Genomic DNA, 23,985 nt, shown 5'->3' on the forward strand with positions numbered 1-23,985 from the left:
AACAAACAAAATAAATAAATAAAACATGCCTCTATATAAAAAAAAAATTTTTTTTTAAATTAAAAAAAAAAAGAGCAGGGCCGCTGCGGGGGAGCACAGAGCCAGCCTAGCAGAGGGGGACGGGGTCGCCCCACAGGCACACCCCACAGGGACCGCACCCTGCGGCGGCGAGCTGGCTTTTCCGGGCACTGTCCTGGAACTGTCCCCCACACCAGCCGGCAGATGCCCTGCAGGAGGCTCGCTGGGGCGAGGTGGGCGCTGCCGACAGCAGCAGGGCGGCCCTTGCTCTTGGAAGCAGCCACCCAGGTGGAAGGGGGAGGACGCTTCAGAGCCGCAGGGGGTGAGGGAAAACAAACTGCTCTCACGGGGCAGCGCTGAGGCTCCCCCCACGGCAGGCGGCGCGCAGGGACAGCGCGGGAAGGGCAGGCGGCTGCGCCGGGCTCCGCTTCTGCAAGGCTGCGTTCTCTTCCCAAGACTTTCCCAGGGCAAACCAAGAGTTTCGGCCCGTCCTCCAGGGTCTTCACACAACTGGGGCAGTTTCGGGGCGTCCTTCAGAGGCCCCAGACACCTGTCAGCAGTAGGCGCAGTAGCGGCAGCCCGTCAGGAGGGCCGACAGCGGCTCCGGGAAGCGCCCTCCTGTCCGCGCCTGGCACCCTGGCCCGGTGCTCCCGCCCGCAGGGCTCCAGGGCTGGCGGGGTCTGCGCGGTGCCCGCAGCCCCGGCCGCTCCCCTGTTCTGGGGACTGTCTGCAGCTGTGACGGGGCCCACCTCGCCCTCTACAGTTTGGGGACTTCTGCCCTACAGCACCCAAACGCGTCCAGGCTCCCGGCATCTTTAACATGCTCAGCCCCTTAAGAGAGGGCGAGACCGAGGCACGAGGAGCGGGAAGCCTGCGGGGGACAGAGTCACCGAGGCCACAGATGGCCGCTTATCCCCCCCTGCCCCCCAGGCCACGTCCAGTGTTTACAGTCCCAGACACGAACGGCCCCAAGACGGTGTCTTCCCGCCACCGAGGCCTGGGGTGGCGGCGGCCAGAATTCGGGCCAGATCCCCCTCGCAAGGCGGCCCGAGATGCCCCCGCAGCGCTGGACACGCGACGCTCAAAGCAGCAGCTGCAGCGGCCGAAGGGCCCGACACGGCCCCACACACGGCTCGGCCAGCCCGCTCCGGCCTCCGCCTCCCCTCGGCTGTGACAGCAGCAAGACGGGGAGAAGCTTCTGCTGCTTGGCTGCTTGCAAAGCCCGAAACTTTCCCTCTCTGGGGCTGGCTGTGGAGGCCCCGCCCCGTCCTTCCCAGGCCGCGCCAGCCTCGGGGAGATCCGTGTGTTGGGGCCGAAATCACTGACCCCGAATCGCTGAAGATCCGAAAATGCTGAATCCCGAACACTGAACCCGGGGGGGCTGCTCCTGCAGGCCCTTGTATTGCTCATCAGTCTCCCCCCAACACTGCGCACTTTCCCTGGGGCGCCTTCCCCACCAGCGCCGCTCCAGGGGGCGCCACCTGCCACCGTGTCTGGCCTCAGCCCCCCCCTTACAACAGGAGCTTGAAGTAAACAAGCCCCGAGTAACGTGCTCTCCCTTTGCAGAGAATGTGAAATTCGCTTGAATCCACAAATCTTTTAACATCCACAAAGCGCTTAATTTCAAAACAAGAAGGCCAGTCAGGTGTGACCGCTTTGCCCCTGGAGGGGCGGGCAGCTCCGAGCAGGCACTGGACACCAGCCTCGGAGGAACTGCCTGGTGCCCAGGCTGGGCTGGCGGCCATGCAGCCTGCGCCAGGCCCTCTGCCCCCAGGCCCAGCCCCAGGCCGCATGGAGCAGACTGGTCCTCCCATCGGCCACGGAGCCACCCATGGGAGAGCAGGGGCCGCAGGGGACAGCAAGGGCCACAGACCGAGTCCTTCCCTGCTAGTCTGCGAGGCAAGGCGCGGGGGTCTCCCACGGCCCAGGGACATGCGGGTCACACCCACGCGGGAGGCCAGCGCACCCGCTCCCCCCGAACCGTGACCAGTTCAGGGGTTACGGTCTGCTCCCCAGAACTAGCTGACATTCCCCCGGAGGAAAGGAGACCACGAGCCGCTTCTCAGAGGCACAAAATATCGTCTTTATTACTCAAGGTTTGAGGCGCAGGCAGCTCGTGGGGCTCCACCTGCTGGGCCCTCCAGCACACGGGGCCCTCCCTATGCGCGGCTACTGGTATTGTAATGCCCCCCCAGGGGACTTAGCAGGGACAGGAAGCTGGCTGCACACCGCACCCGCCTCGCCAGACATTAAATGAGAATCTATCCTCTCCTTTCATCATTTCTGGACTTTTCTGCCAGATCTCAACCTCCCATGGCTGATGCACTGTGAGGACCTGCCTGACCGGCGGGCACCCAGCACAGCCCCGCCCCCATGGCCCGGAGGCAGGACGTCGGAGCATGGGGTCAGGCTGGGTGGGGCTGACCACAGGCCGAGGCTTCATGCCCCTGTGGCGCCACGACACCTTGGGCAGAGGATCTGCCCCGGGCTCAGAGGCGGCCACGTTAGTCACACCTTCCCTCCAGGACACCCGCAGCTCTCAGGCTGGGGCAGGGAGGCGGGGATGGGGCCGCGCCAGCACCGCTTCCAAGAGACAGAGGCCGCAGGGAGCACCACCTCAGACAGAGCCCTGCGGGGCTGGAGCGAAGAGGGGAGCCGGAACCCTGCCCCTTCCGGGCCGCAGGGGCCATGGCCAGCCAGGGACACACAGCAGCACAGGCCAGAGGAGAGCAGAGAGGGGACGGGGGCCTGTCACACCGGCCCGAGCGCCACCGGACACAGCGGGAAACCCGAAGGTTAGTGAAGCCCGGCAGGTGAAGCCCGGCCAGGGCAGACGGCAGCCGTGTAATCCCTGAAACTCGCTCCCCCGCCCCGGCCGGCCGGCTCAGGGGGCCCGGTGGACAGCGCACGCCGGCTGCCGCGGCCGGCACGCTCGGGAGGTCAGAGAACGCCGGGAGAGGCCTGCACGTGTTCAGAGAGAGTCTCAACATCCTTTACGGGAGACGTCCTCACGGAGGCCCTGAAGTGTGCCGGCTCCCCGCGAGTCTTCTCTTCAGGAGGGGAAACGTTCGTTCTTGCAGGAGGCGGCTGCGAAGCCGGACGCTGCGTGTGAAGGCGGGACTGGCACGGGCGTATCTAGCTGCAGGGCGCGCGTCGTGGGCTTTGCACACAGAGACAAGGATTCTCAGGAAGCCTTGCTCACGCAGGCTGCGGCCCCCACCCCCCCAACACCCGTGGGGATCCCTCGTTTCTGGGCGACCACTCACGCGGGACGCCCTTCGCCAGCACCAGGGGCCACCCCGGCAGTGTCTTAAGCGGCAAGCCCTGGGCCCATCCCAGCGGGGGCCCCTGAGCAGGGCGGGAGGGTTTTGGTGAGGGGCCCCCAGTGGGCCGGTGACGGAGACCGCGGCAGGCCCCCCTCCCCAGTGCCCTGCCGGGTGCGCGCTGCCCTCATGCCTCGCGGGAGGTGCTCTGCGGCTCGTGGGCCCTGCGGACACCAGCCTGGAGTGGACAAGGAGACAGGGCGGCTCAGCCTGGGGGGGGGGGGTGCGGGTTAGGCCCGAGCCAGCCAAGGCCCCAGCAGCAGGCCCCCGGCGCGCAGCCGGCTGAGATGCCCACCTTGACTGCCAGGTGGCCACGGGGGGGGGGGGGGGGGGGGGGGCTCGCAACAGCTTCCCTTGCTGGACAGTGACAGTCGCTCCCAAAAGCAGTCTACAGAACGGCAGCCCCTGACGCGCACGCCTGTGCCCAGCCCGGAGGTGGCCCCTGCACCGCAGGCCCTGGCCGCGTGGCCGCCACTGCTCACTGTGCTCAGGTCTCAAGGGACAAAGAGTGGCCAGGCCTCGAGGTCACGCTTGGCGGACAGCGGTCCATGGGGGTCAGGCCCTCCTGGAGTCGCCTCTGCACCCCGGAAGCAGGAGCACCTCGCTGCTGCCCAACCCCGCGGCCGAGGTGGCGTCCTCCTCTGGGCCCCTGGAGGCAGGAGCTGGGTGAGAGCGGCCGGCCAGGCTGAGGCTGACCCACCCCTGACAGTGGAGGCCAACAGCAGGGGCGCAGCCCGAGAGACAGCGGGACCCCGGGGCCCACAGGCCACAGGGCAGGCCAAGGCCACCTGCAGGGAGCGGGGGAGCGGGGTGCGCAGAGGCTCCCGGAGCCCAGGAGCAGCGGGCGAGTGGCCGCCACGCAGGGGCCGGAGGGGCCGGAAAGGCCAGCAGGACGCCCCCCAGGCCCGACCGCCCTCCGCGGGCGCCCTCCCGGCAGCAGGGCAGTCTAGTCACGGGGCGTCCTGAGTCCTGGGTGGGCGATGGGCACGCAGGGCGGCATGGGGGGGCAGCTGCTCCCCACGGCGCGGGCCTCCCGGGACACCGATGCGGCAGGCGCGGTGGGCGGGGGCGGCAGGGGGGGCGGCGCGGGGAGAGGATCCCAAGGCGGCGGCGGACTCGGGTGCACACGGGGGGTCTGGGATCTGGGGCGCCGGGGCCAGGTGTCGTGGGGGTGGGTTGCTGAGGGCCGGGGGGCTGAGGGTAGGGGGCTGAAGGCCACGTGTCGGGGGGTGCTGAGGACAGGGCTCGGGGGTGCTGAGGGCCAGGGTCAGGGGTGCTGAGGACGGGGTTTGGGGTGCTGAGGGCCGGGGTCAGGGGTGCTGAGGACGGGGCTTGGGGGTGCTGAGGGCCGGGGTCAGGGTGCTGAGGACGGGGTCAGGGGTGCTGAGGACGGGGCTCAGGGGTGCTGAGGACGGGCTCAGGGGTGCTGAGGACGGGGCTCGGGGGTGCTGAGGACCGGGTCAGGGGTGCTGAGGACAGGGTCAGGGGTGCTGAGGACCGGGTCGGGGTGCTGAGGACGGGGTCAGGGGTGCTGAGGACCGGGTCGGGGTGCTGAGGACCGGGTCGGGGTGCTGAGGACGGGGTCAGGGGTGCTGAGGACGGGGTCAGGGGTGCTGAGGACCGGGTCAGGGTGCTGAGGACTGGGTCGGGGTGCTGAGGACGGGGTCAGGGGTGCTGAGGACGGAGTCAGGGGTGCTGAGGACCGGGTCGGGGTGCTGAGGACCGGGTCAGGGTGCTGAGGACCGGGTCGGGGTGCTGAGGGTCGGGGGTGCTGGGGGTCAGCGATGCGAAGGGCCGGGGTCGGGGGCCGGGGCGGGGGTCGGGGGCCGGGGCGGGGCGTCGGGGCCGGGGCGGGGCGCCGGGGGCCGGGCGGGGGCCGGGGGCCGGCGGGGCCGGGCGCGGCGGGCGGGCGGCCGGGCTCCCGGGGCGGCGGGCGGCGCGGGCCGGCCGCGGGCGGCGGCGGTTGGCGGCGGCGGGCGGGGCGGCGGCCGGAGGCGGCGCAGGAGGCGGGCGGCGGAGATCTCGCTCTCGTCTCGCCCCGCGGGAAGGGGGAGGCGGAGACGCGACCGGCTGCGGGAGCTGCAATTACCGTGTGGGCTGCGGAATTCTCGTGGTGTTTGTCGGGGAGCTGCGATAATGGCGTCCGTCCTCGCGAGAGAAGCCGCCGCTCTGCGCAGGCGCCGCGAGTTCCTGCCCGCGGCCCGCCGCCCGGCCGCGTCTGCGCAGGCGCCCGAGCGCGCGGGACGCGGGGCGGGGAGGGGGCGGGGCGAGGGCGGGGCGGGGCGGGGCGGGGCGGGGGCGGGGGCGGTGCGCCGAGGCCTCCAGCGCGCGGCCCGGGCCGCGCCTGCTCCCGCGTGCGCGCGCGCGCGTCCTTCCTCGGCGCCAGCCCGGGCCGCCGGGGTTCTCGCTTCGCCACCTCGCGCGCCGCGTCCGGAGGGCCCGTGAGAAGCCGCGCCGCGGGGCCGTCAGGGAAATCTGCGCTTTCTTTGAATACGCATGAGCTCCCGGACGACTACATATCCCGGGGGGCCCCGCGCGAAGTGCTCGCGGTGCTTTCTGGGACTCGTAGTCCCTGCGTGGGGGCTGTGCCTGCCGGTACTTGTAGTCCCGGACTCCGGCCGCCCCGGCGGGCCGCCCGCGGGCTGCTGGGACTTGTAGTGCAGCCGCGCCGTCGGCCGCTGCGCGCGCACCTCCAACCGCGGGGCCCGTGTCGGCCCGGCCGGCGCGCTGGGCCTCAGCCTCGCGAGGCCGTGGCGCCCGGGGAGAGGCGCCCAGACCCGACGGCCCCGGAAGGGCCCCTCCGCCGCGCCCGCCGTCTGGCCCCGCGCGAACGGGGGCGCGGCCGGGGTCCCCGCGTGCCCGCACCCCGCGTCGGCTCCGGGGTCCCCGAGGCCTGGCGGGTCCCGTCTCCCCCAGAGCCAGCCCGGGGAGCGCGGCGCGGGGACCCGGGGCCGGCCGAGCGCGGGCCGAGCCGGGCCCTGCCTGAGGGGAGCCGGGCCGGGGCGCCGCGCGTGGGGGGACACGGGGCGGGGCCGGAGCCCGGGCCGGCCCAGCGCCCACGCCCGCGGCCCGGCCGAGCGCGCGCCCCCGCCCCTGGGCGGCCTCCCCGCCTCCCCGCGGGCGCCCGCCGGGGCTCCGCAGCCACCACCACCCCCACCCCACCCCCCCGGCCCCGCGGGCCGTGGCCGCGACGAGCCCGGCCCCCCTGAAGCTGCGGGGGCTGCCGCGGCGTGGGCGGGACGCGGCGTCCGCTGCTCTCGGTGACGCCGGAGCTGCGCGGCCCGTGCGGACCCCACGGTGTCCGGCCAGCGGGAGGAGCGGCCGGTCGCCGGCCAGGGCCGCCCCCCGCTGTCGGGCCCCGGAGGGCGGGGGGAGTCTTGCGCCTGGTTTTGACCGGGTCCTGCTTGGGGATTTTGGGTTCTTGGTCTGTTTTGGACACAGCCTTTGTCTGGAAGGTGTTTGCAAAGACGTCCTCCCAGCCTGTGCCCTGACGTTGTCTCCGGAGAAGCAGAAGTTGCTTTTTTTTTTTTTTTCACGCAAACAAGAACCGGGGTGCAGGCCAGAGGTAAGAGGGGAGGGTGGGCAGGGGTGTGAGAGGACGCCCCAGAGACAGAGCGGGGAGCAGAACAGGCCAATCCACTGAAACGCACTGCTGAGGGAGCAGCGGGAGACAGGAGGGGTCTGCTGCGCCGTGTGGGTAGCTCCCTGGCTGGGGATCAAACTCCTGCTGCTGTGGCTGTGGACAGCTTCATAGGCTGAGACTTAACCCCTGCGCCCCCAGGGAGGCCCTCCTCCTTTTTTGTATTGAAGTCGTCCCTTTGGTGTTGTCTAAACAGGTGTCTTGTGGGCCTCCTCGGGGGCCCAGGGTTGAACGCTGGGTTGCGAAGCTGCCCGCAGCCTCTGTGGAGCCGGTTCGATCCCCGGCTGCTCCCCGGCCCCGGGAGGAGGGTCCCACATGGCGCGCAGACCTCTCCTGCCTTGCCCGCTGCTCCCCTCAGCAGTGTCCTTCGGTCCCTCTGCCTGCTCTGCTCCCCGCTCTGGCTCTGGTGAATCCTCTCACCCTCCCGCGCTTCTGACTGTACCCAGTGCTTGTATAAATAAATAAATAAAAATCTAAAGGAAAAAAAAGATTTTTAAAAATAAAATTTTTAAAAATAAATAAACAGGTGTCTTGTCCCTAAGGTCGCTCAGCGTGTTACTGTGCTGTCTTCAGGGAGCGTGGGAGTTTGGCATTTTATTTTTAGACCTGTGGGCCATTTTGAGTACATTTTTGCAAAGGGCGTGTGCGCTTGCGTCTTCCTGAATTTCTTTGAGTGTGGACGTCCAGTTGTTCCAGCATCGTTTGTTGATGGGCCCTTGCGTTGTGTTTACCTTTCTGTTACCGTGACTGGCGCTGCTGGGATGTCTGCACACGGGTCTTTGCGTAGACATGTGTCTGCACTTCTGCTGGGTACGTATTGTGAAAAGCTGGCATTTGTGTCTGTTCCAAGCAGGTCTCTGCCCCTCCGCGGCCACATCGGGACGGCCCCCCACGGTCTTAGGATGGCGTATGCCCTTGCGCTGACCAGACGACCCCGGAAAAGTACAAGCTCATTCTCAGAGCCTGGAGGTCGCCCAGCACCCTGGCCCATGCAGCGAGACCACAGGTACAGGAAGAACCAGCCCATGAGCTGGGCTCTGCTTTTATCAGGGTTGCAGGTGGGCCCCGAGGGTCTTGCCGGCTCCCTCTTCACTGGTGAATTTAAAAAACAAGAGGAAGGGGCCTCCCGGTGGCGCAGCGGTTGAGTGCTGGGTTGCGAAGCTGCCCGCGGCCTCTGCGGCGCCGGTTCGATCCCCGGCTGCTCCCCGGCCACCGGAGGAGGGTCCCGCATGGCGCGCGGACCCCTCCTGCCGCCCGCTGCTCCCCTCAGCAGTGTCCTTCGGTCCTTCTGCCTGCTCTGCTCCCCGCTCTGGCTCTGGTGAATTCTCTCACCCTCCCGCGCTTCTGACTGTACCCAGTGCTTGTATAAATAAATTAAAAAATCTTAAAAAAATTAAAAATAAATTTAAAAAAATAAAATACAAGAGGGAGAAAAAGCAAAAAACACAAGCGGCCCTCCCAAAGGTTACCTAAATCGGCCAGGTTCTGAAAACAGAGGCACCCAGGGTGGGGGTGGGGGGTGGGAGGGGAGGTGGCCTGGCCCGGACCTGCCGCTACCTGAGTCTGCGGGGCCTGCACTGAGGCGCGGCGCCTCCTGCCAGAGCTAAGTCAGGCTGGGGAAAAGCCGTCAGGGTCAACACTCCCAGTCCGGAGCCTCACTGGTCATCTTCAGGGGGCAGGGGCTGACCTTCTGGTTCAGGGAGGGCCTCACTGCGGGGTTCTAGAGTCCATACCTCCTCACCAGCCAGGTGGTATCTCCGGGACTCAGAGCCCCAGTCCCGGGGGCTCAGCCTGACAGGTGCCGGGTCGAGCGGCGGCTGGCTGTCCCCTGGGCTCCACCCCAGAGGCTGGGGACGTCCTCCTTGTCTGTGCGGTGAGCAGAAACAGTCGCTAACTGGGGCCCGGCCAGAGAGACCGGAACAGCCGATTGGCATCACCCCGCTGTGCAGCTCGCTGTGGGGTGACTGTGGGGGCCTCGGAGGCGAAGACGGCCTCCCCGCCTCGCGCTCGCCTCAGACGCGCGGCCCTCAGCCGCCGTGCCCTCCCCGTTCATGGCCGCCAAGATGTCTACTAAGTGAGGATCTTTTGGCACCAACGAGAAAAGGTAACTGGCTTAATGACGAGAGGAGCGTTGGCTCACGTAGCTGAAAGGCCAGCAAGTGAAGGCTGAGGCCAGGGGTGGAGCCGACCCAGGCTGTCTCTCCTCCCTCGTGTCTCCGGGTTTACTCTTCTCTCCATTCTGTGGGGGTTTCAAGAAGGGTCCCCAGCACCCCTCCAGCGAATACTGGAAATCTCTCCGGCTAAACCCCCACCGGGCAACACTGAGGTCCCAGACAGGGCCAGGGCTGCTCGGTCACCTGGCGGCCCCGCCTGGGGGTGCTGAGCCTCCGCCGGGAGTGGGCAGGCGGCCTGGGCCCCATGCACAGTGTGGGGAGGGCCGCGCCCCAGCACACGCAGGTGGTGTTCCCAAGGGAAAGGGGCTGGCAATGGCCTCGGCATGGAAGCCAGAGGACCCGTCAAGCTGCCAGCGCTGCCAGCGTCCGTCTCTCCAGCTCTGACTCTTCCGTGGTTCGTGCTTTCTGGAAGGAGAGGATGAGGCTGTTCAGGTGGAGCAGGAGAAGACGCCTCTCCTGGCGCCCAGGCTGCCTTGACCGCTGCTTTCCGTTTGCTGCCCGGTGGCCATGAGCACGTGGGCACTGCCGGGCACCGCGGGCTTGAACAGCCTCTCAACAAGTTTCACACCCAGGCGCCCGCTGGGCTCCCCCACGGGCCGAGAACAGGCGCATGAGTCCACGAAGCCGAGCTCAGGCAGAAGCCGCACGTGTCTTCCAGACTGCCGGCCGGCCAGCGTCTCCCATTGCTGTTGCCACCTCATTTTCCTGGACTTGGCTTTATTGCGCTCCACAGACTTCGCGGTTTCCGGGAAAGGAGGGTCCGTGGCCCCCCTGTGCCCACACACCCCCGCAGCGGCCCTGCGGCCGTCTTGGGCCCAAGGGGGTTCGGCGGCCGGAGTCAGCTCAGCTGCCCCCTCGGCCTCAGCGCCCCGCCCATTGCCCGCAGCTTCCCGGACTCGCCGGCTCACCCGTGTTTACCTGGGCAGCGTGGTGACCAGGGGCCAGCCCTGGCGAAGGCCGTTGTCCCTGGACGCACCCCCAGGCCAAGCCAAAGGCCACCCGGGCAGCTGGGGCGGGCGTGGGTTGAAATTTAACCTTTAGGTCAGGGGTTTGGGTGAGTTTTCGTGGAGAGTCGGGTCCGCGCTCTCCACACTGTCCCGGTGCAGGGGGCCGGGCTGGGGGGAGAGTCACCCTCTTCATCGGGCACTGCGGGGGGCACCAAGATGCTGCGGGCGCTGATGTCAGGCAGGCGCTGCCCCATGCGCTGGGGCTCCTCCGTCTGGGTGAAGCAGATGTGGGGGTGTCTCCAAAGTCGTCTGCCCCGGCCGCGGCGAGCATGCTCCCAGGGCCCCTGCGCCCCGAGAAACAGGACTGACGCTTGTAAGTAGAGCCTGGGGTTTCCCGGGACGCGGCCCCAGGGCTGTCTGCTTTCCCGGGGCCAAAGCACAAGACAGGCCGAGCCCGGCGGGCTCCCTCCTGCGTCTCCCTTGGTTTCCTGGGGCGCTAGGGAGGGGAGAGCCCAGCAACAGACAGGCAGCAAGCACCCTTCCCCCAAAAAAAGGCTACTGTGACCCCACGCCCAGCTGGACAGAGTGAGCACGCCGGCCAGGGTCATGGCGGCCGTTGCGGCAATCGTGAGCAGATGGCCCGGGCTTCTGCGGGGACCGCCCGGTCCCGTGCCCGGCTGATTCCCTGCTGGGGTGCCCTGCGGCCTCGGGCTCGCCCCACCTCTGGGGATCCCAGACCTCCCTCTGTCGTTTGGGGGCCTACACCGCAGCTGACAAGCTCGCTTCCAGCCGACTGGCAGCCCTTCCCCGCCCCGGGTGTCAGAGCTGGGCTCCCGGCTCGGGCGCCCCCGCCGTCCTGGGCGAGAGGGTCCTGGGCGAGAGGGTCGTGCTGCCGCGCCTGAGCCCGGCCTCCGTGTCTGCGGGGGGACCGGCCGGGAGGGGCTGCTCTGTGTTCTCCCCTGCGGACCCCGTGGACGCACCCCTCTCCCGCTCTGCCCCCCATCCCTGCTTGAGCTGGAATTGGGCATAAGTTACTTTCAAGGTTTGTATCGCTGGGATTTCCCTCGGCGACACCCACCAGGCAGGAAGCTGGTGTGGGCTCGGGCCCCAGGAGGCCACTGCGGAGAGTCAGCCCAGAGAACACTCCACCGGGCCCGGAGGCCCCAGAGCGGCGGGTCTCCAAGGGCAGGGGTCGTGCTGCGCTGTGTGCCCTCCTTTCTGCAGAGTCTCTCTCCTGCTCTGGGACAGACAGGCCGCGGGGTGGGGCTTGGAGGGGCCTGAGGCCGGTGTCAGCCAGAGGGGTGTCACATAACTGGGAAGAGCTGGGTCTGCCACCCGGTTGGACAGAGCTGCAGGGTCCTGAGCTGTCCGGGAACTGGCCCCGGAGCAGACCCAGGGCCGCAGCCCAGGCGGGCGTCCAGAGGAGCGGCAGGCAGCAGGCGCGGGTGTGTGGGCGGCCCAGCGGCCACAGGCTGGCTCCTCCGAGACCTTGTCGGGGCCGGTGCATCACCAGGCCCCGTCTGTCTTCTCTACCCCCCAGTGCACCCCCTCTGGAAGGGCCCAATCTCTGTGCCAGGGGGGACCCGGCAGTCCCCCATCAACATCCGCGGGAGGGACAGCCTCTACGACCAGCAGCTGGGGCCTCTCAGCGTCTCCTACGCGGCGGCCACCTGCCGGGGCGTCTGGAACACAGGCTACTTCTTCCAGGTGGAGTTCGACGACTCCGCCGACGGGTCAGGTGAGCAAGGTGGGGGTCGAGGCCTGGCTCTGCACTATGGCAGCTCAGCGTCAAGGAGGAGAGGCAGGTCTGCACGCGGCACGAGCCCGAGGAGGCCAGAAGCTTCCAGATGCTCCTCCGGAAGACTGGGCTCTTGGGGATGTGCTCCCCCAGCCCGAGCACAGGCCGCTCCCCCAGGACTGTGAGAGGCCTCGAGACCAGGCCCAGGAGGACTCCGTGGCAGGGGTGCTGCTGCGCTGGAAGGCCAAGGGCCAGGGTCCCCGGAGAGCCCGCGTCCTGGAAGGCAGCCCGGCCTGCCCCAGCCCAGTGCGGGGAGCGGGGGGCATAGACTGCCCGCTCCCTCCATGGGCTGAGAAGTGCCACGCTTGCCCTCTGTGCACCCAGTGCCTTCCCTCCTGCTTTCTCCCCACCTCAGCTCACCCAGCAGCCAAGACCCGCCAAGGCAGCTGCTATCCCCCCTCCACGGAGTGGAGCTTGGGACCACAGATGGCAGAGCTCCCGGCTGTGCTCCAGCACCCCTCTGCCCTCTCCCAGCACCCCACAGGGTGCGGGAGGAGCCCCAGCCTGGGGCCATGAGGGGCTGTGAGGTCAGTTTCCCCACTGACCAGTCCATGGTGCGAGGAGGCCCCAGACCTGTCAGACCCTCGGTCTCTGCTTCGGGCCCTGAAGGCTGGATGGCTGCTCTTGAAGGGATGCCGGAGCCTGGCCCGAGCCTCTGTCAAGGTGGCTGTGCCCACTGCGTTTCCATAAAGTGCCAGCTCCCCACCAGGACGCGCAGAGGGCCGCCCAGTCCGGCCGTCTCAGCCCCCAGAGGCCGGTGCTCCTGGCCGCCCTGGAGTCTGCGCACCGCACCGCCAGGACCCTTGGTGTATTTCCCTAGAGTGACTGGTGATGTGGGCGCGTGGTGGCAGAAGCGGGGAGACCCCCGGGAGACCTGTGGGGCTCACGTGTGAGGTCCAGGGATACTCAGGCTAACACCTGCTCCAGCGAGGAAGCCGGCAGGAAGTCTGTGGGCGTGGGCGGGACAGGCGTGGGCTGTCTGGAGGATGCGCATCCAGGGCCTCCTGCTGCCAACACCTGACCCCGCAGCCCACGCCCCTCGTGTCTTCCCGCCTTCGCCACACGGTGGCGCTGTGATGCCAGCCAGGCGGGAGGCGGCCCCGCACGCCCGGCCCCCCGGGCCCCCAGGCTTGGCCAGCTCCAAGCTCTGCCAGCTGCTCTGGGTGTCCAGCTGTTGCTGTTCAGTCCACAGCCTCTGGGGACGCGGTCGAGGGACTCGTAACCACCAAGCGCCGGCAGGAGAAAGCAGACCATTCGCCTCCGCCAGCCCCAGCCGCTCCCAGCAGGTTCCCAGTCGTTGCCTGGACCTGCCAGACAGCGCGCTGGGGGGCGCCACAGCTCGGCGGGGGATCCAGCCCCCCAGACAGTGCTCGAGTCAGCTGGCCCCAGGGTGTGGGGATGACTTAGGGGAAGGCGTGCAGCGACACCTGGTCCCACAGGGTTAGGTCGGGCGAGCGCGGTGCAGAGGGCAGCAGAGGGCAGGAGGCCACCGCCTCCCGCATGGGGTCAGGTCCAAGTTGCTTCCTTTGTCCTCAAAACTTATTTTTAAAATTAGAGTCCAGAAATCTCGTGGGACCGGCAGGCAGCTCAGGAGCATGTGCACGCGGGAGCAGGCCGCGCGGGCGAGGGCCCCGGGCGAGGGGCCCAGTGTCTGGAGAGTGCACGGGGAGCTCAGGGCGGACAGGCTGGGCCAGCCCAGCCAGCAGGCCGCTAACCCACCCCTCCCCGCAGGGATCAGCGGCGGCCCCCTGCGGAGCCACCACCGGCTGAGGCAGTTCCACTTCCACTGGGGGGCGGAGGACGCATGGGGCTCAGAACACACGGTGGACGGCCGCGTCTACCCGGCCGAGGTGGGTGCGTCTCATGGCCGTGCGGGGCCGTGCCAGGCTCTGCTCTCAGGGACACCTGTCCCGCTCCCCAGGGAAGGGCCTGCCTGGCCGCCCGGCCCTGTGGTCACCCATGTCCCCCCCCGGGCACAGCAGCACCGTCCTTTGCTGCCAGGACCAAGGTTCCGAGTGGGCACAGGACTTGCCCAATCAGACAGGGCCCTGCTCGCGCCGCCCCTGCCCCCTCCCCACCTCCTCTCCCCTCCTCGCCTCCCCTCTCCCTCCCTCCCCCCAACCTGACTCCCTGACACACCCTGCGTGGGCTGCCTGGCCTCAGAGGCCACGTTGGGAGTAGCGAAGGTTACAGTTGAAATAGACCCAGAGTCCACGAACCTTGACGTGGAAATCGCCTGTGAGTTCCCCGCCGAGTGCCCCTGGGGACAGTCAGGCAGCCACAGCCGGGGCTTTCCCGGCCACGGCCGCTGCCCTCGTGACACAGCATGTCGCAGCAGACACTGGGCAGCGGAGGCAGCTGTGGTGCGTCAGTGCAGAATGAGGCCAAAGAGCCAGGGGCTCTCCTGAGTCTGGCCCAGGCAGGTTGGCAACACTGGCCTCTCGGGGCTAGACGGCAAGGCCAGCCCTGAACTGGGGTCCGGAGGGGACAGCGGCTGTCGGAATCTCGGGGCCTGTCTCTGTCCTGGGGACCCCAGGGAGCTGCTGCCGCAGATGGGCAGGGAGAAGCCATGCCCTCTGCTCAACCCCCCAGGGCTCTGGAGGCAGGAGGGCCCCGAAGGCAGGAGGGCCCTGGACGCCCCCCCCCCCCCGCCCCAGGCCTCAGCAGGTGCAGAGCCAAGACCCTCCTCTTCTGAGTCAGAGTCCGCCCATGCCGGCCTTTCTGCAGTCCCCACGCCCCCCATGTAAATCCAATCCTGGTGCCAAGTTTGGGCTCCACAAAACCAGAAGACACAGGTGAAGCTACGGGAGGGACCTGGCGGTGGAGGGCAGTGTTGGGGACGTGCCCGGGGCCACCTGTCCGCCTCGCGTTGGCCCGAGGCCTGCGCTGTGGCTGCCTTCCCAGCTCAGGGCAGCCGCAGGCCGCAGGCGCCATCCCCATGAGAGCCTCCCTTTGCCCACCGGGCAGACACCCAGCCCTTAGGGCTCAGCAGATTTGCGGGAACCGCACCCCAGCTGGCCTGCGGCCGCTGCTCTACCCCTAAAATCATCCAGCGACCTCAGCCTTGGAGCAGCCATGCAGAGGACGACTGTCGACCTCGGGCTGCGTCCTGAGGGTGCCCCTCCTGCCTGCCTTTCAGCTGCACCTCGTTCACTGGAATTCTGCGAAGTACCGCAGTTACAAAGAGGCGGCGGCGGGGGAGCAGGGCCTGGCGGTGCTGGCCGTGTTCCTGCAGGTAGCCGCAGCGGGGCGGGCGCTCCGGGGAGGGACGGAGGTGGGGCCGGGAGGGATGGGGGCACAGGGCCTGCGCCATCCTCGCGGCGTGTGTTGTGTATCTGCAGCTGGGGGCCCCCCACGAGGCGCTGCAGTCGCTGGTGGGCATCCTGCCGGAAATCAGGCACAAGGTAAGCTCGGCACGGGGAAGGGTCTCAGCCCCGACTGGGGGTGGGCCGCCTGCGGGTTGCGGCCACGGTCCCGCAGGTGCGTCCTGAGTCCAGCGAGCCCTGCCGTCCCGGGCTCCCCTCCCCAGCAGGTCAGGGAGCTGGGCCCCAAGCGAGTCTCCCAGACGCGGCCTGCAGGTCCCTCGCTCAGTGTCTTCCCGCGCGTGGTCGGCTGCCACAGACGCCAGCCTGTCCCGGGAGCGACCCCCTGCGGGACGGGGTGTCTGTGGGCATAAGCACGTGGCTGCTCACGTCTGGGGTGTGGGTCCCCGTGTCCCCGCCTCACTGCAGGGAAGGATTTGGGAACCCCCCTCGAGGGGCGCCCGGGGGGGCTCAGCTCTGAAAAACAGCCAGGGCGCCCCTGCCGCTTTCCCCACCGTCCGCTGAGAAAGGACCTGGACGGGGAAATGGAAGTTTCAAGACAAACACCGTTTATTTGCTTGGAGAGGAACAAAGGACCCCGACGGAAGGGTCGCGTGGGGACGGATGGGCTCCCACCTGTCTTGACAATGGCGAGATGGCGGCGCCAGATGAAAGCTGGGGGCCCTTCCTCGCCGGCCCACGGGGGCCTTTTGATCTTGGGAGGCCACCCTTGCCGTGATGTCCGGCAGGCCACCCCCCCCCCAACCCCGGCCGGCCAGCCAAGGCACAGGAACGCGGCAAGGTCAAGGTGCTGGGCGGCCCCTTCCCTGGTCTGTGGCCAGAGTCAACCTGCGGTGTTTTCCCAGCCAGCGCTGCCTCGTGGGCCTGGTCCCCGGGGACAGGAAGGTGCTGCAGGAGGGGCTGCTTACGGGGTCTGCTGTCCTCCAGAGGGGTGCTCCGGGGCTACACCAGAGCCTCTTGGGCACAGCACGCAGAGAGCCGTTGTTGCAGGTAGCCGAGGGCACCACCGGCCTGGTTCTGGGCCCCCCAGCATCTCTGGGCTTCAGTGTCCCCCCCTGGAATGTCAGAGGCAGCGCCCGAGAGTGAGGCCAGCCTCGGGACACAGGGCTGTCCGGCGCCACAGTCTGCTCCATCTGGGCCTCCCCACATCTCGGTGGATTTTTAACTTTGCGACACAGTAGCTGCTTCTGTGTGTAGTTCTGTGGGTGTGCTGATGGCCGTCGAGCCCCCCCCGTGGCCCTGGACCACACCACAGGGGTCACGCCTCCCGCCCACGCGCCGTCCTGTCCGTTCTCTCTGCTTCGCTATGCTGTGCACCTGCCAGGCCTCCCACTCTCTCGGCTCTCAGACTGGGGGGCTGCCAGCCCACCCCAGGGCCTGAGCCAACAAGCAGCGGTGACTGAGTGGAGGGGTGAGTGATGACGGCTGCACTGTGCTGCTGGGGCTCAGAGGCGCAGACCCCAGGGTTCATGCCTGGAGAGACCCCCACAGACCTGAGCAGGGGGCCCTGGCAGAGCCCTCTAGCGCAGCCCAGCCCCACCCCAAGAGGACCCCGTCCAGACCCACGCCTGCCCTCCCCGGGGAAGGAGTCAGGAATTAGGGCGGAGGAGCCCCCGGCCTTGGGGGGCTGCTTCAGATAGGAGGAGCCGCTGGTGTCAGCATCCTGGGGCGGGAGAGCAGAGGTGACCCAGCACAGGGCGGGAGCGCTGGCCCCTGCCTCGCGAGGGCTGACCAGGCCACGGCGCCGGACACGAGCCAGACTGACAACTGCAGGGACCCCACTCCCCAGGGCAGCCCCCCACAGAGGCAGTGTGCTGGAGAGCAAGAGGGGGCGCGTGATGGGTCAGACTCCCCTTCCGAGCAGCACCCCTGGCTGTGGGCTTTCAGGCGTGTTTCAGGTCCAGTGCGGTTGTCGGAAGGGGCCGCTTCACGGGAGGTGGAGCCCAGCGTGCGGGGTCCCCACAGAGGCCTCGTGGCTGAGGTGGAGGTGCCTCCGCCACGCAGGCTTGGCCTGCAGCCTGAGGTTCTGTCCCCCAGGACGCCCGGGCGGCCATGGGCCCTTTCCAGCCGTCCTGCCTGCTGCCCGCCTGCCGGGACTACTGGACCTACCCCGGCTCCCTCACCACGCCGCCGCTCACCGAGTCGGTCACCTGGATCGTCCTCAAGGAGCCCATTCAGGTGGCTGCGAGCCAGGTGAGCCGGGGGGTGTGCGGGGCTCCGGGGCCATGCTCGGTCGCACCTGTGTGCTGCGGATGCCGCGCTGGCGAGGGTGGACAGTGAGGCAGGGCTGCTGGGGTGGACGGGGTCCCGGCGTCGCGGCAGTCCGGACGTCGGCATAGCGGGGGGACGGGGGGAGAGGGGGCGGCTCTGCTGTCACGCTCTGACCTGCGTGGCTCCCGTCCAGGAGGGGCAAGTGTCCCTGGCAGCCGGGCAAGGCCAGCACGCGCTCCGCCTCTGTGCAGACGGCAGTGATTGTTGCAGGCGCGCGCCCAGCAGCACCCAGCAGGCCCCCTGAACCGCGCCTGAGCAGTGCCCCCTGAACCGCCCCCGTCTCTGGGGGCATGACGGTTACAGGCTGCCCTTGCAGAGGATTTTCTCACGTGCTGCCCCGCATGGGCCAGGCGGGGCGAGGCGCCCGGATCCAGCGTGGCAGGGACCCCGGCCGCCGCGGTCCTGTGCCCGGCTCACTCTGGCTGCTCCCCACAGCTGGCCGCCTTCCGCTCGCTCCTGTTTTCTGGCCCCGGCGAAGAAGAGAGGACGATGGTAAACAACTACCGCCCGCTGCAGCCCCTGAGGAGCCGCCGGGTCCGGTCGTCCTTCCCAGCCTGGGGCCAGGGCACAAGGCCCTGATTGGAGACAGCGGGCTGGTGGGGGGGCTTCAGAGTCGGGGGTGTCCCTGGTTCATGCACTGATCACATGCAGCCTCCGCAGCTAACCCAAGAAAGCGGCTCTTGTCTGACTTGCTGGTCAGGAGTGAGCGGAAGCAGTCACTTCAGAGTGCGCGCGTCGGGGGTGCACGTCTGACACGGCGGGGCCCGGCCCTGAGCTGCCCATGGGCCTCCGTGTCTGCACATTGTGGCCACCCTGGTGCCCCCACTGCGCTCCGGGCTCTGGAGGTCAGCTCTGTCGGCCACGGACAGCTCAGCGCAGAGTCCCCACGTCCCAAGCCTAGACAGAGGTGGGGCGCACATGGCGCTTGCCTCACGCTACGCGCCCCTGCCTGGCTGCACAGAGGCCGTGGCCCCGGTGTCACGAGGGCTGCCCTGGCCGCAGGCGCCGTCTGCCGCCGTGCACAGCAGCCGGGCTCGAGGCTCGCACAGACTCTGGGTCACACAGGGCCTGGCTCCGCTCGGTCCGTTGCATGAGCTGGTGGCCTCAGCCTCGACCTCGGCTGACCGGGCTCACAGACTTCTCATTGACGCCACGGCCTCTCTGACCGGGCTCACGGGGGGGCTGCTCCCTGTAAACGTATGGGGTTCAGGGGGGCTGGAGCCAACGCTCATTCTCATCTTGAGAGAGTGCAGGCCACCCCATGTCCCCACGGCAGTGGGTGCTAGAGGAGCCCAGGGCCACCTAGGAGTGACCACAGGGACTCCCCTCCATTACAAGGGCCCCTGGGTGCTCCCGATCATCCTCCTCTCCAGACCCCGAAGCACACCTGCAGAGTCCCTGCGCCAGGTGAGGTGACGCAGGTGGGTGTGGGGCCCCAGTCAGACGGGGTGTCTGGGCCATTCTCGTGCCCTGTGCGCACATGTCAGGTTGGGGGGTCAGAGGTCAGGCTGCCTGGCCCAGGTGCGGGGCGGGGGGGGGCGCTGACTGGTCTCGGGGTGGGGAAAGTGTGAGGGGTGGCATGGGGTGCCCTGGGTGTCTGGGACCGCACTGCCAATGGCACTTTCTGTGCCAGTGAAATGTTCTAGAGCTTGGTGTGCCTGGGGCTGAATTCTCATCACAGGTCACTGTGATTAGCTAAAACGTGAACCGCACACGTGACCTTGCCGGGGCCGCTCTCCTGACCTGGCCTGAGGTGTCAAAACCCACCATTTCTGCGCTGTTTCTAAGCCGTGTCCGGCTCGCCGAGAGCCGCTCATGATAGCGGCTGGGCCACCGTGCCACCCGGCGCTGGGCGTCGTGGGGCAGGCCACACAGCCAGGATGCTGGCCTGTTTACTGCGGGAACAGCCACCCAGCGTCACTTACGTGGGCAGGAGGACAAAGAGAACAGGGCGGCGACACTGAGAACGAGCTTCTGTCGCCGGGGCCTCAGCGGACCAGAGCCTGCGGGCCCGGCCAGTCTCATCTGCTCGGCCACCAGGTGTCATCGAAAGCAGCCCCCGGCCCCGTGTGGTTCCAGTCTCATCAACAGGCACCCACTGACCAGCTTCCAGGGTCCCTGTCATGCATACATCAGTCGGCGGCCCCGGCGATCCCCGTCCCCCCTTGTGCCGCCCGCCCTTCCCGGTGTGACCCGGCCTTCTGCTCCCGGTTGAACTGAAAGGCACCTTGCAGGGTTGGGCTCCTATAGGTGACGGACCGGGCAGTTCTGACCTTGCGCAGGAAGCAGACTCGCAGGTGACAGAGGGTGGCCGCTGGGGATCAGCACACCCCGCGGACCCTGGCTGTTCCCTGTGCACCCGCACCCCCTCAGAGCCACCACGGAAGGGGGCTGGGCTGGGCTGGGGGACGCCTGGCGGCCCGCTGACGTCAGAGCAGCTGGGGGAAGTTCTGGGCAGGCGTCCTGGGTTTCCGTGGGGAGAGGGAGGCTCAGGGTCGGAGTCCCCGCAGGGAGAGCAGGGCAGGGAGGGGACGGTGAGCGTGGGGCCCCCACTCAGGATCACAGAAGGGCCTCTGGGCCTGGGCTCACCCCTTCGCACATGTGCACAGGGGGGGGGGCTCGGCAGGCGCCCCCACCCAGCAGCCGCCGAGGGGCAGGACCGGGCGGGGCGGGCTCCCCCAGGACGCGGTGGAGGCCCCCGATGGCATTGTGGCGTTTCTGGCCGGGCTTCTAAAGGTCAAGGCTTCTTCCCTTTGCTTTTATGTTATTTTTTTCACGTTGCGGAAATGCACACGTGTGAGAAGCCTCGAGGTGGATGGCAAACTGCCACCCTCCCCCCACGCTCCGGGTGCTGGGCAGAGAATTCCTCTCCGGGGGCCGGGCCCACACCCTCCAGGTGCCCTTCCCAGGTAGCGGCCTGGCCTGCCCCCGCCACCCCCTGCCCATCCGTCCCAGAAACCAGCCCTTCCTGCCCCAGGGCCGCACCAGCTGTTCCAGAGGCCTGGGCCTCGGCTCCCCCACCCCATTTCTCCTCCTCTTCTCAGCCGAAGCAGCCCACCTCCGGGAAGCCGGGGCGCAGCTGCACACCTGCAGTAGCAGGCCCCGTTCTGTAGAACTTGTCCCCTCTGCTGGCATGCCCCCCCGCCCCGGCGCCATCCACCCAGCGCCCAGGCAGCTCCCGGCTCCCGGCCCTCCGGGCAACTCCACCTCGCAGCTTCCCTCCCAAGACCGGCCCTCGCTCCGCCGCTGCCCGCCTCCCCCGGAGCCACGAACCGGCTCCTGGTCCCAGGCCCTGCTCCAGCAGCATCCCCTCTCCTCGGCCGTTCGCGTCCCTGTCCAGAACTCCGACTGCCCGCACGCGAGGCCGGAAGCCCTGTCTGCTCCCTCCACGCCACCTGTGCCAGGGCGTGCTTGGGTGACACGTCCCCGCTGCTCCTTGCCGGGGTGCCCCCTCGTCCCCACCAGCCCTGGTCTGTGCCCGGGCTCGTCCCCAGCTCGTGGTGCCCCGGGGCGCCAGCCCACGGGCGCGGTGTCCCACATGGTCGCTCCATCCAGGGGAGACGGTGCCGGGCGCTGCCTCCGGACCCTGGCGTGCTGTTCCCTCCCGGGCGCGCCCTTCCCTGGGTGCTGCAGTCACTTCCATCTGCCCCCAGGCACAGCCCACGCTCCCCTTGCCACTCTCCCGGCCCCGCCCCAAGAGGCAGCCTCTCCTCATGGCGCTGCACTCCTCCCGAGGCTGCCTCTCCGCCCCGGCACGCACTCTGCCCTGCTCGGGCAGCCCGAGGGCGGGGGGTTCCTCCGCCAAAGCAGGTGTGTCTAGCAGTGATGTAACATTCGGCGGGTAGGAGAAGAAAGGCAAGGTGTGGGCCGTTGCAGGTTGCACCCTAGAAATGCACCGCAAATCAGAGAATTACTGACTCCCATTATTTGAGAAGTGCAGAGAAAATGGCAAGAGGCAGCAGGTATTGAGCACCGTGGAGCAGGCGTGGGACAGCACGAAGCAGCATGGAACAGCATGGAGCTGCACGGAACAGCACGGAACAGCACAGAACAGCACAGAACAAGCACGGAACAGCATGAAGCAGTCCTGGAGCAAACAGAACAGCCCGGTGCAGCATGGGGCTGTCGGGACATGAAGGTCTCCGGGTGCTCGCAACAACGGCCCGTGTAGGAACTCTCCGCTCAGCCAGGCAGCTCAGGGCTCCCGGCGTGGTGGTGTGTGTGACAAACACCCCCAGCAGCTGTGCCCACAGCCCCGAGGAGGGAGAAGGAGCCGGGCAAGCAGCTCGGGAACCTGCTCCTCCAGACCCCTGGAGCCGAGAGCTTCCTGGACGTGGACGGAGCGCGGCCCTGCAGGACTGGGTGTGGGAAGCTCTCCTTGCCGGCGGCCAGGGCCAGCGTGAGACCCAGCTGTCCACACACGTCAGTGCACGGAGCCTGGCGCCCCATCTGTGGAAATGTTACAGTGTGTGTCAACAGGAAAAACAGGTCTTCTGTTTCCTCCACACTTAGATACGCTCCCCAGCAGGCACTGAGGATCAAGCCTGCAAGTTTGTCCGCGGTGGAGCACGTTCTCCCGGCCAGGCTTCCTCTGTCAACTTGGGGATGTTGTTTTTAGTAGCACTGAAATAGGAGAATTACTTTTAAGCAAAGCGAAATCTTCTGATCTTTTTCAGTGAATTCTGGAAACCGGGGGGGCCGCCCCACAGGTGTTGTCGGTCCCTGAACACAACACAGATCATAGGCTGCACGCCAAACACGGGCCCCCTGGGGGGAGCCCCTGGCGCGCCCCAGCCCTGTTCTGTCATGTCAGAGTGCAACACCCCATCCACGTGCACAGCTGCTGTCGCTCCTCGCCCCGGCCCCTGGGCAGTGTGCCAGCCTCAGGGCATCAGCGAGGGCAGCGTGGCAGGCCGGGCCTGTGAGCTGGCGTCAGCGGGGGGCTGACCCACAGCCGGGGTGCGTCTGTGGTGTGCGGTGCTCTGGAGGAGGCGGAGGGCCAGGGGGCAGGATCGGGGCCCGGGCACTTCCGGGGCGGGGGTGTTCGGCCCCCGGACATTTGAGCTGACATTTGAGCAAAGGCTAGTGGGGGTGTGGGGGGCGCCAGGTGTCCCAGGGGAGGTGACTCCGTGGGTCCCAGTGTGCGTGGCTGCAGGTGGCAAGGCGAGGTCCACCAGGGGCCTGAGGACACTGAGGCTCGGGACAGGAGAGCCGCGGGAAACGCTGTGAGCTGCTGTCTGGGCCGGACACCCGGGCTGCCGGCCAAACCTCCAGACGCCCGCCGAGAGAAAGAGGCTTCTGGAAAGGGGGCAGCTACCGCCAGGCCGCAACCTCCCCACAGCCCTCCCCACCCCCTGCAGGCTGGGCAGCATCCTGCCCAGGGGCAGCAGCCAGATCTCGGGTTACACCCTGCATCGGAGAAATAGGGAGTGAGCTGGTTCCCGCAGAACAGAAGCGGGGACACCAGATGGGCCACTCCGGCCACCAGCTCTCCACCACAGATGGCTCTGGGAAAGGGCCCCGCCCGCCCTGCTGCTCAGCCGCCCCTCGGCCCGCCTGAGACAGAGGGTGCCTGTGCCCCCGCTCTGCACGCTGGCTGCGCCACTTAGCAGCCACCCAGCCCGACACCGCACGCGCCCTCAGACGAACTGGTCGAAGCGCAATTACTGGGTGCGAGAGGATACCCGCATGTTTTCAGGCTTTGGAGGGAAACCCCCCAGAAGCCCTCTCCAAGCCCTGACTTGAGGCCGAAGCGGGAGCGCCTGTGATGGCGTCGCCAGCAGGTGGTGCTCGCCGCCAAGGCTCGGCGCGGCGGGCAGCTGCACCCTCCCTGCTCCCAGAGCCTGTGCCTTCAGTGGGAAGCAAGCTTGGGAATTTTTGGCTCTAACCCGGCGCCCCCTTCCAGCTCGCCTCATCAAGAGAGCGTGGAGTCGGTGACCCCGACACGGCAGCACCCCTCCTCTGGCTCTTCCTTTGAGTCCCGGGACGGCCTTCTCCAGGCCTGTGTGCCTGGCAGCGGCCACTGGGATCCACCCAGCTGTTTTGCTTTGCGCTTTCAGTGCTGCTCCCGTGACTTACAGGATAGATCCGTCAGATACAGTTAAAAGGCAGCTTCATTTTTATAAAATAAAAATAAGTGGCTGCCCAGCTGGAGGGTGAGTGCCCAGAGCAGCTTCAAGCCCCAGGCCTGGAGCCTCAGGCATTAAATGCCTCTTACCCTTGTCATATCTGAGATGGGCCTGTCGGGAGGTCTGTGCTCATCAAAGCTGGTGGCTGGAGGACGACTGGGGCCTTATCAGATGAAAACCAGGTGGAGATCAGCCGCGGTGGGGCAGCCCTGGGGTCTCGGAAGTGCTCCGGCCTGGGGCACCCTTTGGGGACACATCTCCCTGCCTGGCAGCCACCCATCTGGGTCCAGGCTGGGTCCTCCACCTGCCTCCTGAGTTCTAGCCCAGAAACAGCCGGGTTGGAGCGCCCTGGGTCCTCCCCGG

The 23,985-nt window shown here is 68.0% G+C and overlaps 2 protein-coding genes across 2 annotated transcripts in view; one reads left to right on the top strand and one right to left on the bottom strand.

The window, feature by feature from the left end:
- BANP (BTG3 associated nuclear protein) overlaps window positions 1-5,498 on the bottom strand; it is a 38,892-nt gene extending 33,394 nt beyond the window's left edge. The window contains exon 1 of the mRNA XM_037515757.2: window positions 5,431-5,498. The gene's annotated coding sequence lies outside the window, so the exon portion shown is untranslated. The remainder of the gene's footprint in view (window positions 1-5,430) is intronic.
- A 2,272-nt stretch (window positions 5,499-7,770) lies between these two features.
- Window positions 7,771-18,114, top strand: CA5A (carbonic anhydrase 5A). The gene is made up of 8 exons (XM_054697618.1): window positions 7,771-7,791; window positions 7,906-7,987; window positions 11,643-11,840; window positions 13,632-13,750; window positions 15,040-15,135; window positions 15,242-15,304; window positions 17,261-17,416; window positions 17,930-18,114. Exons 1-8 carry the CDS (start codon window positions 7,771-7,773, stop codon window positions 18,071-18,073), a joined length of 879 nt encoding a protein of 292 aa, XP_054553593.1. The 3' UTR covers window positions 18,074-18,114.
- Window positions 18,115-23,985: the final 5,871 nt, after the last annotated feature.

This window comes from Talpa occidentalis, unplaced genomic scaffold (genome assembly GCF_014898055.3).
Source record: "Talpa occidentalis isolate TD23 unplaced genomic scaffold, MPIMG_talOcc4v2.1 talOcc4.17, whole genome shotgun sequence".
Taxonomy (NCBI): Eukaryota; Metazoa; Chordata; class Mammalia; order Eulipotyphla; family Talpidae; genus Talpa; species Talpa occidentalis.

Bases quoted from the DNA above. Each gene is read 5' to 3' on its own strand.
- CA5A (XM_054697618.1), top strand. From the start codon at position 7,771: ATGTGTCTGCACTTCTGCTGG. The intron at 7,792-7,905 runs GTACGTATTGTG...CCCTTGCGCTGA, and splicing joins TGTGTCTGCACTTCTGCTGG to CCAGACGACCCCGGAAAAGT. The intron at 15,305-17,260 runs GTAAGCTCGGCA...TCTGTCCCCCAG, and splicing joins TGCCGGAAATCAGGCACAAG to GACGCCCGGGCGGCCATGGG.